The sequence below is a fragment of the Lissotriton vulgaris genome, chromosome 1_1 (assembly GCF_964263255.1).
Source record: "Lissotriton vulgaris chromosome 1_1, aLisVul1.2, whole genome shotgun sequence".
Classification (NCBI taxonomy): Eukaryota; Metazoa; Chordata; class Amphibia; order Caudata; family Salamandridae; genus Lissotriton; species Lissotriton vulgaris.
Genome location: NC_141685.1, coordinates 913,746,101 through 913,758,572, shown reverse-complemented (window position 1 = coordinate 913,758,572; position 12,472 = coordinate 913,746,101). Strand labels below are relative to the sequence as shown.

The 12,472-nt window shown below is 47.0% G+C and overlaps 1 protein-coding gene across 2 annotated transcripts in view; it reads left to right on the top strand.

Annotated features, from left to right (window-relative positions):
• The window catches only part of TYK2 (tyrosine kinase 2), an 841,948-nt gene that overhangs the window by 635,765 nt on the left and 193,711 nt on the right, over window positions 1–12,472 (top strand). For both annotated transcript variants that reach the window (XM_086959057.1, XM_086959053.1), the window contains exons 15-17: window positions 445–580; window positions 10,449–10,600; window positions 11,126–11,276. In XM_086959057.1, the coding sequence (XP_086815183.1) occupies window positions 445–580; window positions 10,449–10,600; window positions 11,126–11,276 (439 nt within the window). The remainder of the gene's footprint in view (window positions 1–444; window positions 581–10,448; window positions 10,601–11,125; window positions 11,277–12,472) is intronic.

Genomic DNA, 12,472 nt, shown 5'->3' with positions numbered 1-12,472 from the left:
TAAGCTGTCTGGTGCCTGATATGATGATCTACCCATGCAATATTCTGAATAATGGTTGGGCATATCTCTGGTTTGTTGTTGCTTTGAGCAGTCGTCTTCAAGATACTGTTTTGAGAAGAGAGGAAACAGGTGTGTTATTGATTCCTTTCTTCACAGATTAAAAACATGAATGAAAAAAGATACTGTCAGTGTCTTCAGCACCATCAATCTTTGTTGACCGGATTCAGCCAGACCATTCGCATTACACCCTCAAGCCAAGGTTTCCAGCACTGTTATCTCCGTCATGATTGGTCTTTCATGAAGATAGAACCACCCCGACGGCCAGAGTCCAATCCTTTTTTTTTCTTCTTGCTGTGAGGTTTCATGTGCTAGCTTCTCTGCCGGTAGAGAAGCACATATAATAAAAAATATGTAATATTGTTTGTTTGTTCATTTTTCTTTCAGGAAGACAAGAATTTAGTGCATGGAAATGTCTGTGCCAAGAACATCCTGTTAGCCAGGAAAGGACTGGAGGAGGGAGCCATACCATTCATCAAACTCAGTGATCCTGGTGTAAGCTTTACCGTCCTGTGCAGAGAAGGTGTGTTGTCTCTCAGTGTTTTACTTTTAAAATATTGATTGTTTAGATAAGTGTTAGCAGAATATATGGTCTATTTCAGCATTCTTTGCTACAGAATCAGAAAGTGGCTGATCAAATGCATCTTTTTAACATACAGGCACTTTAGCTTTAAGTCGCGCAATCCTGCTTTCTCACTACCAATACCTTTATTCCCTTGGTTGTGAAGTTAGTAAAGATGTATCTTGCTTATTCTTCCTATTTTCTGCAATAGTATGCCTTACTTCATTCACCATCATTTCAATTAAAACAAAGTGTTGTAACGCTGAATTAAGCGATCCTGCTGAGCTGACAAAAGCAGTCCCACCTGTCTGCATTATTGATATCGCTCGTGCCACTCTCCCTGACCTCCGTTTCCATGGATGGGCTTATGACTGCTGTTTACATATTGCGAGACAGTGGATTATTAGTTGGAGTGGTTGTGAGACATCACCAAGTAATAATGCCAATATTCTGTTTCAGATCCAGTCAGGTTACTTCAAATTAAACCTTGGCTAAGTCCTGGGTGGCAGTGGCACAGAGCAGGTAGCTTAACTCAGAGGATACAAGAGTAAAACATTTATGTGTGCTAAAAAAGTTAATATAGCAAAAACACAACACTATATAAAAAGCCCACTCAAATGGATAAAAATAGTATACATTTTAATGAGCAATAGACACCAACGCCACACAAATCGGATCAGGGGAACTGTGTATATGATTTTTAGAAGTTTTAAAGTTTTCCAGCGCCGAAAAGCCAATCATGGGTATCTAGTCGCATTAATCTGAAAGAGACTATTAGTTATAGATTCCTCACCTTAGAATTACCCCCAGGCTTCAGACTGGATCTGGAAAGGTTTTCTTCAGCAGTACCCCTGCGCGTCTGTAGGTGGAGTCGGTCGACTCTGCGTTCGTCGTTGTTGTCTTGGTCACCGTAATGACGCTGCAGTATCTACTTGGACGCCATCCCTGCGAGCTGACGTCTGTTCTTTCTTTTTCCGCACCAGACAGCGTTGATCCGGAGAAAGCGGTACCTCGAGTCACTTTTTGAATCTCTTTTTGCAACTTTTTGTCGATTTCTTTTCAAGTCGTCACGACTCCCGTTGCACAGGGATGTCATCTCGTTGGACCGGCTTCAAGCCTTGTGGCTCCTGCCACAAGCTGATGTCGGTAACGGACCCCCATCTTGTGTGCCTGTGGTGTCTGGAGTGGGACTACGACCCGAAGTCGTGCTCCGACTGCCGACCATGGCCCTCAAAGTCTTTGCAGGAGCGGTCCCAAAAGCTTCTGGAGGCCTTGCAATTGACTCAGCTCGAGGTCCCGGTCGGGACCGGTCGCACAGCCATCACCACCACTCCTCGTCGAAGTCTTCGTCTTTGGGTAAGTCGAAGCACAAAAAGAAGGCGAAGAAGCACCCCGCGCGTCAAGTTCTCCCCGTCCGTCGGCTGATGCAACTTGGGTTGTGGACGGTAGTCGCCCTGCTCCGCCCGCTGACCCTGTTGGGTTGACTTGAGCGTCCCTCCCTTTCTGTGAGGCGGAGCTACCTGTGCCCAACTTTGTAGCTTTTACGAAGCCCTCCCTTCCATCTTTGGGCAGCCCGACTCTGCCGGCACGCCTTTGGGCCCACAGACTCAGCTGGGGGTTCTAGTACTTTGATCCCGGCGGCTTCGGCTCCAGTGCCGCAGGGCTCACAGGGATCCGGGCCTGGATCCGGATTTGCGCCGGTCGACTTTACGACCCCTCCTCTAGCGCTACATCCATTGGTGGCATCTTTGCCCCATCCAACGCCGCTTGTATCCCCAACCGATGTCTACCCCACCCTCCCTCTCGATGTGGACACGGAGAAGATCGGCATGACCTACGTCTGGACCGGCGCCGACCGGTACTTTTGTACCCCTGTTCTCCCCTGGAATTCCCTGTCGCCCTGAGTGGATACCAGAGGAGGGTGAGGAGGACTAGGAGGGGTCTGTGGACCCTCTGGCAGACCAGTTAGAAGAACCGGACTCGAGAGAGGAGTTGGGTGAGGCCGTGGTCTGGATACATCCCCAGACCATGGCATGCTATCTCCCCCTACCGTGGCTACAGAGGAGGGTGCATCATACACAGTGGTGTTGCTTGGGCTTCTGAGGCCTTAAACCTTGAGCTTCCTATGGTGGCGGTCCGGACTAAACTCCTGTCCAAGGTGCTTCAACCGGCAGCCTCTTCTTTGGAGCCCCTGCTGCCGTTCAATGAGGCCCTCACAGACATCCTTTTGGGTACTTGGTCCAAGCCCAACCCAGGGGCTCCTGTGGATAGGATGAATGCCTGACACCACCGCCAGACCCCGGGCGGCCCCATTTTCCTCTCCCAACACCCTACCCCCAAGAGCTTGGTTGTCCAAGACTCAACTTCTAAGGGTGCATTCCCTACCGCACCACCTGATAGGGAATCCAAGAAGCTGGACTATCTTGGGAAGATGTTTTCTTCCTCCAGCTTAGGACTGCGGTCAGTGAACACCGCATGTCTCTTGGGCCGTTACTCCCATTCTGTGTGGGACAGGGTCGTGCAGGAGCTGCCACAGTGCCCAGAGGAGGCCTGAGCCGTGCTCGCTTGTGCAGTTGCCGAAGGGAGACGCAGCGAAGTTCGCCATACGAGGTGAGCTGGACACCGCCGTATCACTTGTCAGGACGATTTTAACTTCAGTAGCCCTAAGACGCTACACTTGGCTGAGGTCCACTGGCTTTTTGAGTGATGTCCAAGCTACGCTTTTGGACATGCCCTTTGATAGCAGTCGCTTATTTGGCGACAAAGCAAACAACGCGCTTGAGCTCCTTAAGAACTCTAAGGGTATGGCCAGTTACTAAGGCCTCGCTTCTGCCGCTCACTCCGCGGCAGTCAGCTTTTCACCACTTTTATGGCTACGGAAGGGGTGCCCTGCCACGTTCCGTCCATGGCTACAGACTTGTGCAAGCTGTCTAAACTCTGCGCTGCCTGGGACGTGGGACCTGGGCCAAACCACCAGCGCCCCCTTTGCAGCAGCTTCAAGCCCTCCTAGTCCGACCTTTCAGGGCTAACATTCGCCAGTGTGCGGCAGGATTCATCATCACCCTCCTCTATGGCTCAACATCACGTTGGACAAGTGGGTTTTGCAGATAGTCTGAAGGGGCTACTCCCTCCCCTTCGAGACTACCCCTCCATCCATGCCACCTCAATTCCATCGCATGCCGGAGGATCACATGGCCATTCTCCAACAGGAAGTTACGGCTCTCTTGGCCAAGGGAGCCATTGAATGAGTTTCTGCCCCAGAACTAGGTCCTGCCCCAGAACTAGGTCGTGGTTGTTATTCCCTCTACTTTTAGGTGCCCAAGAAGGACAAGGGCATGCGTCCTATCTTGGAACTCAGGAACGTCAACAGCTTCCTTCGGAAGGAGAAGTTCAAAATGTTAACATTTGCTCAGGTCCTGTCGGCCTTCTACACTGGAGACTGGATGGTAGTGTTGCACTTGAAGGATGCTTATTTTCACATCCCCGTCCTGCCAGCCCAATGACGTTACCTACGGTTCACAGTAGGCCACAAGCACTTTCAGTTTATTGTGCTCCCCTTGCGCCTTACCAGCACCCCTCGGGTGTTCACGAAAGTGAGGGTGGTGGTTGCAGCTCATGTGCGCAGTCTTCCCCCTATCTCGACAACTGGCTGTTGAAGTTGGGCTCTCCTGAGGCTGTCGTCTCCCACCTTCAGACTATGGATGATCTCACGCATTCTCTGGGGTTCACCATCAATGCGCCGAAGTCACACCTGATTCCCTCCCAGAAGCTCCTTCTCATAGGAGCAGTTCTGGACACAGCCCAGTTTTAGGCTTATCCTCCCGAGCAGCGAGTCCGGGATATTCCGGCTATGATTCCAATCTTTCAGCCTCTATTCCAGGTTTCAGTCAGACTGACCCTGAGGCTACTGGGCCTCATGGCCTCCTGCATCCTGTTGGTGGACTATGCCAGCTGGCATATGCAGGTTCTTCAGTAAGACCTAAAGTTCCAATGGGCACAGTATCAGGGTAATCTTTCAGATTGCGTACATATCTCAGAGGGCACTGCACACCAATTGGAGTTGTAGCTAACTAACCAGGATTGGGGCAACAGCAGATCCCTCTCCCTTCCCCAACCAGAGTTTACAGTGGTGACAGATGCATCACTTCTGGGTTGGGCGTCCACAAGGGAGAGGCGGAGATCAGAGGCCTCTCGTCTCCGGTGAAGCCCAGGCTCCACTTCAACCTTCTGGAGCTTTGTGTGATCCATTTTGCACTGAAGGCATTCCTTCCTTCTGTCAAAGGGAGAGTAGTGCAGGTGTCCACGGAAAACACCTTCGCCATGCGGTACTGCAACAAACAGGGCGGGGTGGGATCGTGGACCATATGTCAGGAGGCACTTTGTCTCTGGAAGTGTCTGGAACATCAAGGCATGTCCATGGTGGCTCAGCACCTGGCAGGTTCTCTGAACGCCAGGGCGGACAAACTCTGTCGCTGGTGCATGATGGATCACGAATGATCTTCACTCGGAGGTGGTGCAAGGTATCTTTCAGTAGTGGGGAGAGCCTTGGTTAGTTCTACTTGCCACCAAAGAGAATGTGTAATGTCAGCAGTTCTGCGCATTAGAATTTCCAAGGCTGCACTCCGTCGCGAGTGGACTCGCGGTCTTCTATACGCTTTTCCGCCTACACCACTTCTGCCCAGAGTGCTGAAGAAGATCAAGCGCAACTGGACCCAAGTCATTCTTGTGGCCCTGGACTGGGCATGAAGAGTCTGTTATTCCAAGCTTCTCCACATGGCCATCGATCCTCCGATCAGACTGTTCCATCCGGAGCATCTTCTGCCGCAGCAGCAGGGGTTGGTCCTCCACCCGAACCTGTACAGCCTCCACCTCCTTGCGTGGAGATTGAGAGGTGACAGTTTACAGCTTTCGACCTTCCTCTCTAAGTCTGTAATGTTATCTTGGCAGGCAGGCGTCCCTCCACCAAAATGGTAAACACCTGGAGATGTAACAAATTTGTGGCATGGTGCCCGCAAAGGCTGTGGATCCCCTTTCTGCCCTTCTTTCAGAGGTTCTCCTCCTCATTCTTTCTTAGGCCCAGCAGGGCTCTGCTCTGGGCACTTTAAAAAGCTCTCTTTCGGCCATTTTGGCCGCTTAACTTTTTAAGTCCCCTGTTGTAAATCGCTTCCTTAAGGGAATTACTCACATGTTTCCTCCAATTCCTTTGGTAATGCCCCAGTGGGACATGAAGCTGGTTCTGACCTGGCTTATGTTTGCTCCTTTCAAGCCACTGCATAACTGTCCTCTTAGACGTTTGACTCTTAAAACTGCCTTTTTGGTTGCAATCACCTCTGCTCGCAGGGTGAGTGAGCTTCAGGCTCTTTCTTCCAAACCCCCTGTCCTGGCTGTTCATCCGGACAAAGATGTCCTTCGCACTAGGCCTTCTTTCTTTCCCAAAGTTGTTACCTCTTTCCACATAGGACAGATCATCACTTTGCCCACCTTCTTCCGGCCCCTGCATCCTTCTGAAGAGGAGGAGAGACTCCACTGTCTGGATCCAAAACATGTGCTTTCCTTCTATCTGGATATCACAAAGCAAATCTTGGTAGATGAGCAGCTCTTTGTTGGCTATGTGGGCACCAGAAAGGTCGGGCCATGCAAAAGTGGATCATATCTCAATGGGTTGTTTTTAAATCTTTTTTTCACAATTATTGATACGTTTTCTTCTAGTTATGGACTCTAATTAGAGTTCATTGTGGACTGCTTACACTGGAAAAATTCCTGAGCACTGCTGAACATTGTATAGCATCTACACTGAGACTAGAGGATAATAACGAGAATAGAGGATAAAAGACAAGTAGGAATCTCTAAATACACACTGGGAGTATCAACATATCTATAAAAGAAGTGATCTAAAAGCCATTCAGAAATCTACTTCTGAGAACCTTTTGCGGTTGATTTGAGACTAGAGTCAGGGGCCAGAGCCAAGCCATGATCCTCGTGTTGGAGTAAGCTGGCTCTGCGAGTCTTTTTGGGAATCAGACCATGGCCTGCACAAGTGGTCAAGAACGACTTAGACTACCCCAGGGAGGGGTGAAGAATGCCATGAGCATAGCCAGACCGAGCCAACATCTCCAGAATGCTGCAGAAGGTCACAGAGGGCATGAGCATAGCTAAGAGTTACGTCACACAGTCAATTCAAAGAAATAACCATTATAACCAACCACAAAGATAACAGCTGGGTCAAGGCATTTTGTTAAAAGAAAGAGAGGCAATACATCATCGTGCATGCCAAATCAGTCCAAGCTAGCCTGACTTGAGCTCATCTCTGTTCACCTCACAACCCTGCCAAAGATAGGGGTCAATTAACTTTTGTAACCAAGTGGTAGGTCTTGACGTCAGTGAGGTGAATGTTGGACATAGTGTAAAAAGGCATACCCTAGAATTTCTGGAGAACCCTTCTGTAAAACCACAGAAGGAAATTTGCAGGCAATTATTGGCTTTGAAAGACAAGATCCTAAAGCTTCTTGGACAAAATGCAGTAGAAGAGGGCCCAAGGGAACCCAAAAAATAGGGATTCTAAATCATGTTCTACCTGCTCTTCAGCGAAATTTGAAGCATGTTCTGGATTAATGGAATCTCAGCAAATACCTGACAAGTAGAGGGTTCCATATGGTTACACTACCCTAGCCGCTACCTACCTTTTAGACCAAGGTGAGTTCCTCACCTCTGTAGTCCTAGAGGACACTGATCTCAACATCTCGCTTCTTGTTAGATGAGTGTCTATACCAATTACACGCCCTTCAGTTCTGCCAAATCTGTTTCAAGCATATTTACAAAATACATACCCCTTATAGAATATCATCTTCCAAATGAGGATTTACCAGTGGCGGTTCCTCAGCTAAGGAGGAGTGTCGCCGCACAGATTTTTTTAAGCGAAACAAAGGGAAAATAAAATTATAATAACTCGCCTCATTCTATTTTCTCCTACTTTCGCAGCTTTGTGTGCATGGGCAGGGGAGGAGTGGTAGGCAGCACCCTCCTAATTGCGCAATGAATGCCAAACAGTCTTGCGCATTTCACATGTTCTCCATGCAGGTTGCATAACTGCTTGTTTCCAGTTCAGGGAAGATCTGGCTTGGCAGTTCGAGCTGGACTGTCCCCATGAGGCACAGGGCCAGGTTTGATTTGCATAGAGCTGGGTCTGAACTGGGGCGCCGAAGTGAGCTAAAGAATGATGATGGATTCAACACAGATCTGTGACTGTCTCTGAAAAGTTTCAGCGCTCCGCCCATCATCTCCTTGTGTTTGCTTTATCCATCATCCCCTTGTGTTTGCTTTATCCACAATTGAGTACCGGTGGGCCCCACCTCCAGACACTGGCTCATATTAAACCACTGCACGTGCATTATCAAGATTCTTAGCCTGAGAAGGGCATTTAGCAACGATGGTGCAAGACCTGCATGTGCCCGTTCCCATTCAGAGCCATGCTGAAAAAACCTGCCTCTTGCATAGAGCAGCAGTGCTGGGTGGTGTCTTTATAAGATCCTGAAAATAGGGCTAACATAAACCGCTTGGCTTGACGAATACCATTTTTTTGTGTTGCAGGTATGTACAGCATAAATTCATGCGGTGATAAATTGGAATAATGCAATGATAATTCAACTGAGTAGCTGAATGTCTTCAGTTGTAATAAAATTTGTGTCAGGAAAAGTGATTTTCTTCCTTTCTCTTGTATATGAGTAAAGGAGAGTTTTAACATATATGCACACATTGGCCCCCACACACGCCAGAAACTGCCTCTTTACCCAGCAGGCATGCTGACAACAAACGTACCCCTCCCCCACGTACCCTGAACCTATCTTCTACACACCCCCCAACCTTTCAAGTTCTGTTTCCTACTAATAGTGGTAGCAAACTATGGCCGACCGTTAAATATGTGGTAATAATTAATAGTTCTGTTAAGGGTCAGGAAGGATTGGAATCCATATCTGTAGGGAGAGTGTGGTAAACAAATAAAGATGGATCACGCAGGATCTTCTGTTGAAGATGTGAAGTTTATTCACAGCACAGAAACAGACGAGCAGACCACCATCTGGCCAAGCTAGAACTGCCACAGTAGGAATGCAGAGTAGAACATTAGCAGAGAGAACAAACATCATGTTCTAAGCAAAAGACATAAAGAAAAGACCAAACCACAAATAAGAGAAGACCTATTTACAACAGAGAGGCACTACACATCTGGCTACCTTCTACTAAAATGATTCATTTGTTGGAGACCTGTTTGAAATAGGAGGTTAGAAGGTGTTAATTTGTGCAGGATTGACTGCAGGCTGTTAGTTTATTGGGAAAGGGGTGTTGTGGTGTAACCTTGTTTGCATATATCTACGTGTGTACACAGTCATAGTAACATAGATTCGCAGATAATGAGAAATGTCTGAATAACACTGCCTCTGTATTAGTAATATACTCCATGTAAGAATCGACACACCTGAATACACCTTAGCTGTAAAAGCAGACATTCCTAGAACTAAGCCCCATGCCGTGGGCAACTTTCCTATACCTCTGCATCAAGAAAACCAATGAAACGTTAAAAGAGAAGCATGTGTACTGAGCCTTGCCAGAGCCGAACCCAAGACAGTTTCCTTTACAGTATGTGTGCGCTTCAAATTGTTTACATGAAACAGGAATAAGTTTCAATTTTCTTTTCAGAAAATATTCAGTAGCGAGAGTCGGGGTGGATTGAGGTGCATGGTGGTACACAAAATAACGGAAATGCTTTTGCACAGGAATTCCTCTTGAGTCATCAAATATTGTCTACACGCTTATGTGTGAAAAGAGAATAGAATGTTTTCAAACACAGCAATCCACCAATTCAAATTCACTCTCCAGAATGTTGCCCTTTAAAACTCAGATCCTCATCGTTTAGAAACACAAAAGGTCTTGGCCTGCTTCATCGATCAGGAAATTGGCATCACCATTTTTAAGCAGGAAAACTAAGGGAGCAGGTTTGTTATCATAGTTTTTACACCACAAGCCGTTCGATTTAGTTGGCTTTATGTCAGCTTTTTTGAGGTTTTTCGGACAGAACAAGTATTTTATTGAACAACTGCTTGTAATAAGTGGGTACTTTTTTGATGTCTTTTTGTTAACCCCCAGTTTCATGTTATTTGCAAGAAATGCATTACAATCCTAATACATGGTGCCTTTAATACCTTTTAAATGTACCATGAAAGAGGCATTCCTCTTTCCAGACTTTTGGAGGCATGTGTGAGAAATCTCATTCTGCCCTTCTTCCCCTCTTCACTCCATCTAACTCCACAACTAATACCCTACTGCTGCTTCCCCATAAGTAGCTGCTGCAGATCTTAGGTTTTCCCTAGATCTCAATGGAAGATTCTTGCATTGTCTGTTGTGGCTTTTGCCTGCCTCTGGAGATGTTTTGTACTCTGTCTGGACTGTTCTGTGGGTGATTGGATCCATGGGAATTGAAAAGGACACCATGCAGCCTTATTTTTAATTCTGTAGTCTTTTCATCCCTTGCTGGCTGATGTAAGTGACATTTTTATAGATCATGGCTTCCCGCAGACATCATTTTATATAAAACAAAAATATTCACCAAAATGCTCAAATAGTTAGCTTAAATGTGATTCTTGGTAGAATTTGCCCTGTTGCTTGATCCTTCTCCTGCTGTTCGGCATATTGGCCTCAATAATCAGTTCTGATTCCTAAAATAACTGTGAATTGCAGATATCAAGTATTCTAATTTGTCATATTGGCTGCTTTGCTTAAGTTTCTGGCCATTGTAGGAGGTCATCTTTGTAACCCGGCCTCATTCTTTTCTGGTCAGAACGTGTTGAGAGAATACCCTGGATAGCACCGGAGTGTGTTCAGAATGTTACCAAACTGAGCACCGCTGCAGATAAATGGAGTTTTGGGACTACGCTACTTGAGATCTGCTTCAATGGAGAAGTTCCACTAAAAGAGCGCACTCCATCGGAGGTGGGTTGCATGTGCTTACTATTTTCTCTTTTGCTGAGATTCAGTCTTGGATACAGTGCAGCCTTGATAGAAAGGGTAGGGTCCATTGGTCAGATGGCTGTTAGAGCCTAGAGGCGACTGAGGGTACACTGTGGCTGTGAGATGCCGGTGTTCACTTGCTTTAAGAGAGTGCACGCTTGGGACACCATCACCCAGTCTCCCACGCTTTGTTAGTCTTGCTATTTGTTGAGGTTTAGGAGGCATTAACTGTTTAGCACTGCAAGTTAGATTAAAAACGCCACTGTTGAAAATGATTGATAGCAACCCTTTTTTCCGAGCTCCATATATGGCCAGTTCAGCTTTGGTATTTGTATTCTGGGACTTGTTGTCTTCTTTACTATAAAACTAGAACTAAAGTGCCATAATGCAAAGAGAAAAACCTGTACTACAGCAGCTTGGAAACTTGGCAGCTATATGATAGTAAACATTTTGTGCTTTATGAGTAGTTGACTACACCAAAATATTAAATTTATCTGTTTTGTACAGAAAGAGCGGTTCTATGAGAAGAAGCTCAGTCTCCCAGAGCCGTACTACAAAGAACTTGCAAACCTGATCAGCAAGTGTTTAAACTATGACCCTGCGGAGCGGCCTTCATTTCGGACCATTCTGCGGGAGCTGACCCAACTTCAGCCACAGAGTAAGCAGATATGGAGATTTCATTGTGTTTCTGTTTCTTAATGCATGTTTTCTTTGTTTAATGATCTCATTTTATTTGAGTGTGGCAATGCGAGATGCCCTTACTGCGTATGGTACTAAGGGGCCTATTAGGATGGCGGGCGGACGTACCCATGCAATGCTGGGACCAGACGCCAGTGGTGCGGCGGTCCCGCACCGGCAATTAGGATGCCACCGCCACGGTGACGGTGGCATCCCCCATTAACATCATTGTGGATGAGGGATGCTTAATCTGCATGCCTTTCCGTGGCAGGCTGCTTCCCGCTGCCATCATAATATGGATGGCGGTGTCTAGCAGACACCGCCACCATATCAGGCCCCTTTTCCACTCGGTCACCTGTGTGACCGGTAGATGGTCTTTTCGTCTGCCATGGTCCCCCCTCCATACTAATATGGCGGGGAAATGGCATGGAGGCGTAGGAGAATGTCGGGCAGATCGCCACCGCCATGCTAATAGACCCCTAAGTGTCAATACGGATTTTGGAGTTTCTATGTTTTAATTTTTTTGCAAACATGCAGGTTAGCTCCATGGTGCTTCATTGTGTATCCTTGACACTCCACAGGAGCATGTTTGAGGTGCCACTGTTGATCTATTCCATGAGCAAGGGTGTTAAGGAATTCCTCACTTCAAGTTATTTTGCCTTCAGTAATGACTGGATGAACAAGAGCGGCAATTCCTGTGTCCAGTGTGTCATGGCTATGCTTGCACAACTAATATGCAAATTTATGGCCACTCTCTAGCTCCCTTATCTCCTACATCTGTAATCACCTAAGTGAGGCACTTGCAATGTTCCTCTCTTCCATCACAGTTACATAATGATTATATCAAGCCACTGACCATCACTCGGTTCCCGGGTGAGTGGTACATCTTGTGCCCTGAAACCCCCTTCCAAAATGTATTTCTGGAGTGGTACGGTAATAATAAAGAATAACCCCTCTCCACTGCACTGCTTGTGCTCCCATGATTGTAGACGTTGTGGCATTTATTGCCCCCAATATTTCTGCAAGCGGAGATCCTGAATATACAGGTACACACAATAAATGAACACAAATCACCTGATGTACTGTCTAGATGTGGCCACCGATGTGCTCTGTTTCTTCCACTGCAGCAAATCACTGTAAGTGAACTGCCAAATTGCAGACTTAAAACGACGTGCA